The sequence below is a fragment of the Tachysurus fulvidraco genome, chromosome 3, assembly GCF_022655615.1.
Source record: "Tachysurus fulvidraco isolate hzauxx_2018 chromosome 3, HZAU_PFXX_2.0, whole genome shotgun sequence".
Classification (NCBI taxonomy): domain Eukaryota; kingdom Metazoa; phylum Chordata; class Actinopteri; order Siluriformes; family Bagridae; genus Tachysurus; species Tachysurus fulvidraco.
Window position 1 is genome coordinate 29,043,891 of NC_062520.1, and position 7,500 is coordinate 29,051,390.

A 7,500-nucleotide genomic window follows, 5' to 3' on the forward strand; every position below is an offset into this window, starting at 1 on the left:
ATTCGATTGCACACTCCTTCCAAATGTAGATTAAAAATAGTCTCTGGCTGAAATCTGATGTGTGTGTAGACGGTGTGTCTGCGGTTCATTCTGTTGATGTGGCGTTATTGGGAGATGATGATGATGATGATGATGATGATGATGATGAATGAGAAATGCATGAGCACCACTGTGACCTCGAAAGGCAAGAAAATCACATCCCCTGTTTACAGCCACTAGTTTCACCCCTGTATCTTGTGTGTGTGTGTGTGTGTGTGTGTGTGTGTGTGTGTGTTCTTTATACTTTGCTAAGACCTTGACGAGGGGGTTCTACTGTCTCAGAGGAGCAGTACGTGTAACCTCCTGACTGCTGTAATGTAGGAAGCTTGTGGCGAGAGCCGGAGAAACATCGCATCGATCTGTCTGTCTGGATCTCACAGCAAACACACCTCCGGGACTGGGAACAAGCAGAGTGCGCCAACAAGCAGCTCGTGTCTCCGCACGCTCATCATCTGTTTATCTACACAGCAGATTTCACACCGATCGAGAGCCAGACAGAGGATTACAGGGCTTTATCTCGTATCCGTCTGATCTCCGAGATGGAACCAGAAAGATTCCCGTCAGTTCCGGAATGCTGCGATTACTGCAATCCGAATCCAACCACAGGGATCTGAGCTGTAGCTGTAGCGCTGTAGCATCACCTGAGCGTCACAGCATCACATCACACTCCGCTTCATCCACACAGAACACCTGGGAGTGCTCGGATTTACACACAAACACTTCTCTTTCTTCTCCCTCGTCTAGCTCTACATCACCTCTACCTCATCTGGACACTTCGTGGATTCTAGAGGCATTAGAAGGACGGCAGAACCTGGTATTTGGATTGGATTCGAGTGTTCCTCAGACTCTCCCTGATCAGTGTGTCAAATTTCACTCCTTTTTTTTTTTACCAGACGGTTGTCTGGGCTGTTAGGATTCCAGGATTTTTATGAGTTTTAAATATTAGTGAATTATAAAATGCTCACACACACACACACACACACACACACACACACACACACACACACACACACACACACACACACAGAAAGAGAGCTCAGTTCTTTACTCTGATTTATGTTCAGAGAGTGTGTGTGTGTGTGTGTGTGTGTGTGTCTCTGTGTGTGTGTGTGTGTGTGTGTGTGTGTGTGTGTGTGTGTGTGTGTGTGTGTGTGGATTTATTAGAAGTTGAGCAGCACTAATCCGTAAGACGGGGTGGTGAAGATAAAAACATTCTGCCTTTTCATTATCACTCTAAATATTCACATGAAGGACAGATCGCTTACTGAGCGCTTTCACACACACGCGCGAGCACACACACACACGCGCGCGCGCACACACACAGGATTTTTACACTGGATCACCGCATGTGTGTGTTCTGTGATTGTGACATGAAAGACCACTGTGTCTTCCTATAAATACACACATACACACACGCCTCTATCCTTGCTTCTGTCTAAACAGGAAGTTGTGGTGTATGAACCGTTAGTAGCGTTGAGTGAGTGTGTGTGCGCGTGCGGGTGTGTGTGTGTGTGTACGTTTAACACACATAAGTTAATCACGTTCCCTCTGACTTTCAGTATGTTGTACTTGTAAATGTGTGTTTTTGTATTATTTTCTCCAGGAAAGGGAGGCTAGAGAAGAAGCAGCTGTTTCCTACACACACACACACACACACACACACACACACACACACACAGTTTCCACACAATCCCACTTTTCATCTGGAAAAATGATCACCCACCCGTGTGTAAGTGTGTGTGTTATTAAGGTAGAATAACACCGATCGTTTCACCTTTAATGGAAACAGATACAGTGTTTGAGGGCTTGTTTTACACAATATCCGCAGAGTTCTCCCGGGAGCCCAGGCTTTTTTTTCTGGTTCTCTGGCAGAACCCGGTGTAGATCGAATTTTCTACCTGGGACATGTCCAGAGAACTGATCTGGGCGGTGTTCTAGATCTGAATGAAAATGAGGAGAACCCGGGGACTCCTGAGATATAAGTGAGAAGTTGAAAATGGTGTGTGTGTGTGTGTGTGTGTGTGTGTGTGTGTGTGTGTGTGTGTGTGTGTGTGTGTGTGTGTGTGTGTGTGTGTAATGATCCTATGTCCATTAACCAAGCTGGAAAATGACGTGAGCGTTTTCCAGGTGAATGCTGATGTCCGATCCGAGTTACTAGCTCCAGTTTAGAAAAGCCTATATGATTCCTCAGCCTATATGATTCCTCGGCCTATATGATTCCTCGGCCTATATGATTCCTCGGCCTATATGATTCCTCGGCCTATATGATTCCTCGGCCTATATGATTCATCGGCCTATATGATTCCTCGGCCTATATGATTCCTCGGCCTATATGATTCCTCGGCCTATATGATTCCTCGGCCTATATGATTCTACAGCCTATATGATTCCTCAGCCTATATGATTCATCATTCAGAGCCGCTTGTTTCTCACTGTGCTCTTAACGAAAGCACACGACGTTCACTGTTATTTGGGTAACGTTTGACGGATCAAGACGCCACTTACACGTTCTACTGGTGCGCTGGCTGATAAACACCTACATTTGACCCCTACAAGTCTCACCTAGGATACGTAAATGATATGTTGCACGGTTCTACACAGAACCTCGAAGGGTTCTCTTAAAGAATCAACTGAAGATCACGTCTGCTTTCAGTATTGTTGCCAGTTGTGTGCTCTCTGGGAAGAAAAGGGTTTCAAGACGATCCCTTTGAGCCAATGCTTTATTCAGAACCTTTCAACACTTAAGCTTTCTAGAATTTAAAACATTAATGTTGTCTCTCCGGCTCCCAAGTTAAGGAACCTGAGAAGACTTCTTGTACTTTTACTCCCCAAGAGCAGGTACTGCTGCCTGTCCCGAGGGTATGATGGGGTTGAGTGTGATAGGGTGAATGTGTAACTCATGGAAATGTGTGTTTGTGGGTTCCAGAGGGAGTGTGTGAGATCTGGCTGACGAGCGAGGACACGGGAGCTTACGGGAGGGACATCGGCACGGATCTGCCCACCCTGCTGTGGGAGCTGGTGAAGGAGATCCCTGAGGGCTGCATGCTCCGCCTGGGCATGACCAACCCACCCTATATCCTCGAGCACCTGGAGGTGGGTCTGAGTTTCTAGAACTTCATCCGTAAGAGTGCTTTACTGTTGTTTTGCATCCTTCTTAGTTCCAGGAGAAATACACAGACAACTGAAGGATTCTATTTTTTTCTCTTAAATTTACCTCATTTCAAGTGACCAGAAACGTATGGAGAAGGATTTGTAACGTAACGTAATTTAACGGAAGTTCTTCCTGCATGTCGAGTGTCAGAGTGAAATCTTCTGAAAATATCTGTCCTTAAACGTTCTCACTGTAACATCAGCACACTCGTGCTGAACCCCGAGCTGAAGCCCATCTGGTTCCTCACGCTGAAGCGTCTCTGAGGCGTCTGTTCTCCTACGAAAGGCTCCAGCACAAAGGCGTGTCATTTGCAGAAGGTTAATTGAGGTTATAATTCAGACCCCATATGTGTAGGTCCTGTTTCTGCTCGGTTACACGTCTGAATTAAAAACCCATGAAAGCGTTTCTTCCCTGATTCCTTAACCGATGGGAATCAACAATTAAATGCTAATTAGAACCGGGGTTGTTGGTGTGTCGGCGCTAATTTAGCGTTCCGTCCGCGTTCGCCGTTTTGACGCGCTCGGCAGTTCCGCTTTAACGCTTTTCTACTTTATTAATGCTTACAAGCGTTCTGCTGCCGGTTCTGTACATTAATCATCAGCCGAGTGGAAGATTGCGGCAGGAGACGTCGATACGTGACGCAGAAAACATTTGGGACGTGAGAAGAAGAAAAATCGAGTGCCTGGCGTTCTGTGCCTTCCCTGTGGGGGAACCTTTAAAGGTTCTTTATAGAAGTCTTTAGCAATTTGGTTACGGTTCAGAAGGTTCCAGGTCGAATTCTTTTATGAATCGAACATGACAGGAGTTTAACAACAAAGGTTCTACTTTATTCTTAGCTTCCAAGTGGTGCTCCGCTCGGAACCCATTCTGATACAGAGCCGTGTTTTGGGTTCTAAATAGAAATGTTTCCCCCAACAGACATCCAAGGAACTCATCAAGGGTGAGGAACAGGGTAAATAAAAATGGTTCCTCAAGGGGTTCTTACTTGTTTGTGGAACCCCACTGAAAGGACGTTATTTTATTTCATTTCAAGTTTCCCCCTGAAGGGACGAGCTAAAGATCACCTTAGGCTTCTGTGTTAAAGGGTTCTACATAGAACCTTCAGATGGAAAGTTAAGGGTTCTGAACTTGTTTTTCCACACAGAACAAATGGAACCTGTGAGATATTTCTGATTTCTGGTTCTACCAATGTGCTAGTACCTTTTAATGTGACTCGTGTGGTCTGTTGTTTGGTTGGTTGGTTATGTTTCTGAAAGGGAGCTGCTCAGTTCTATTGTTCTCCATAGAACCTTTTAGAAGAACCCTGAAGGTTTTACCGCTTGTTCTTTTTAAGGGTGAGGGAACAAACAAAAGGACAGAAATAATGTTCTCAACAGACCGTAGGATAGTTGTGCGGGTTCTTTACTCTTTAAAGGACGTTTCCGTTGTCTTCTTGCTGGAACCTTCTGATGTTGCTGTGTCTCCCACAGTAACCACCTCTCCTTTGAGGTTGTAGTGGCTTGTAAATGAAAAGGTTCCTTGACAACTTATTGATTGATGTTTCCATCTGTACCAGAACCTTGTCTGAAATGGGAACCTCCTGTTGTACAGTAGGTTCTGCGTAGAACCTGTACCACGCTCATTCGCTCTTTATTCTAGTACCCTTAGTACCCATTACTCTCAAAGTGTCCTCTAGTGAAGTCACAGCTAGGCTGATTGGGACGGAACCACGGGTCAGCGCTAATGAAACGTTCCACAGGGTTTTTGAGTCAGAGTCGAGTTTTGAGTCATAAACACTGACACCAGAAACTAAGGAAAGAAAGTCAGCTTGAAGTCAGAGTCAAGACACAGCACAAATCTTTAAGTCAGATGAACATATTGATATCATGTGATGTGAGGCATGAATTTTAAAATCTGATCTCAGTAGGAGTCCGAGTTTGAAGTCGGAGTCAAAGTCAAATTGTGAGTCAAATACTAAAGTGGAGAAAATATAGAGGTGTGAGTCACAAACCTTGAAGTCATGAGTCATATTAAAGGCAGAGTAAAAGTGAAAGGCAAACAATTAAGGTCAAGTTATGAGCCATATATTATTCCTTCAGGTTATTAATCCTCAATTTTTTGAGTGAAATATTAAAGTCAGTCTCAAAGTTTGAGTCATAAACTTTAAAGGCTGAGTCTAAGTTTTGAAGGTTGAGTCATATTTTAAAGAGTCCCATAACCTATAATACAAGTCGCAAACTTTAAAGGCGGATGGCAGATCGTACGAGTCATAACCTCAGAGTCAGAATCGCCTGAAACGAGACGCGAGTCAGACCCTATAAAACAGAAGTCTAGATAAAGAAATGAGTCTCTAAAGTGTGACTCGAGGCAGTGTGTCTGATCTCCCTAATATATATTTTTGTGTGTTTATTGTGAAATATGTGATTTTTTTTTTCTTTTTGTAAACCGATCTAAAATTCAAATTCTAAGATATTGTAGGTTCCGCTCTTCTGCTGTTCTTTTTATTTTCCGATATTTGTTTCCTCGCTCAGTCCGTTAGTCCTCCACGAGGAAGCGTCTGAGGCAGAACATTTGTCCTAATTAGTTTCTGACCGTGCGATCCTTCGTCTCTCGTCCGCCGACGCTTTTCCACAGACTCCTCACGGTTCAGTCGATTAGCACCGTTAGCCCCGGGGACGCTGAGGCAGACGATGCAATTTGGATTTCATCCCGAGATCGGGCCATTTCCATTTTAACGGATCTCCAGGGACTCGGGGTCCGCTGTGTTAGACGTCTGATCTGTCTCTGAATTACATCTGTTCAGGAGGGGGAGGGGGGGGGGGGCATTGGTGTTGACGACGATTACTTACAAAGTCACACAAATGTCAAAGTAAATGATCAGTAAATGATTTTCTTTCTTTTTTTTTCTTTCTTTTTCTTTTTCTTTCTTTTTCTTTCTTTCTTTCTTTCTTTCTTTCTTTCTCTTATTTTCTTTTTCTTTCTTTCTTTCTTTCTTTCTTTCTTTCTTTCTTTCTTTCTGTTCCTACTTAACTGTTCACTTTCGTTTGCATTCATCCATTATTGCAAGACTGTACAATTTATTATTTTTAATTTATTTTATTTACAATTACTCGAAATATTATTATTGCGTTTAATGAATGTTGTGATTAATTCATTTACCTATTAAATGTATCGCATGTTCTTTCTATTTGTTTACGTATTTATTTGTCCCCAACTTAATTAAACACAACAATAACGTGATGGGGGGGGCACGGTGGCATGTTCGCCTCACACCTCCAGGGTTGGGGGTTCGATTCCCGCCTTCGCCTTGTGTATGTGGAGTTTGCATGTTCTCCCTGTGCCTCTGGGGTTTCCTCCGGGTACTCTGGTTTCCTCCCCCGGTCCAAAGACATGCATGGTAGGTTGATTGGCATCTCTGGAAAATTGTCCGTAGTGAGTGAGTGTGTGTGTGTGTGTGTGTGTGTGTGTGTGTGTGTGTGTGTGTGTGTGTGTGTGTGTGTGCGCCCTGCAATTGGTTGGCACTCCGACCAGTGTGTATCCTGCCTCGATGCCCGATGACGCCTGAGATAGGCACAGGCTCCCCGTGACCTGATGTAGTTCGGATAAGCGGTAGAGAATGAGTGAGAGACAACAATAACGTGTAACAGTTAGCCTTCTTTATCTTGACTTTATTTCTTTACTTATTTATTATTTCACTTATTTCTTATAAATAAATCTAGCTTTTTTTACTTTTCTTTTTGTATTTCACTTCTTTTTTATTTATTTATTTAATCGCTTAATTTTATTTTATTTTTTAACCATTTGATTTCTTTTTTTTTTCTATACTGTGGATTAATTACACTGAAGCCCAAACGTGAGAGTGTCTGTGTGTGTGTGTCTGTGTGTGTGTGTCTGTGTGTGTGTCTGTGTGTGTGTTGTGTGTGTGTGTGTGTGTGTGTGTGTGTGTGTGTGTGTGGTGTGTGTGTGTGTGTGTGTAATTGGGCTCCACTCTCACTCCACACCTGTCACAGCTCCTCTCTCTCTCTCTCTCTCTCTCTGTCTCTCTCTCTCTCAGCTTCCTCTGGAGACTGATCACATGATTAAAGACGTTTACATCCTGATAGGTGCGACTTTTTGCACTTTCCTCACTCACTTCCTCGCTGCCTTGTGCCTTACCTGACGAGGTGAGGACACCCGAGTGTCAGGTGGGATCTCGGGTAATGAAGTGGAGTGCTGCTAGTGGAAGTGCTGAATCTGAACCTGAGTCTGATCCTGAACCTGAACCTGATCCTGAACCTGAGTCTGATCCTGAACCTGAGTCTGATCCTGAACCTGATCCTGAACCTGAGTCT

At 43.9% G+C, this 7,500-nt stretch overlaps 1 protein-coding gene across 1 annotated transcript in view; it reads left to right on the plus strand.

Annotated features, from left to right (window-relative positions):
• Positions 1–7,500, plus strand: part of cdkal1 (CDK5 regulatory subunit associated protein 1-like 1) — a 185,911-nt gene that overhangs the window by 99,118 nt on the left and 79,293 nt on the right. The window contains exon 9 of the mRNA XM_047810996.1: positions 2,966–3,132. Coding sequence (XP_047666952.1) covers positions 2,966–3,132 — 167 coding nt within the window. The remainder of the gene's footprint in view (positions 1–2,965; positions 3,133–7,500) is intronic.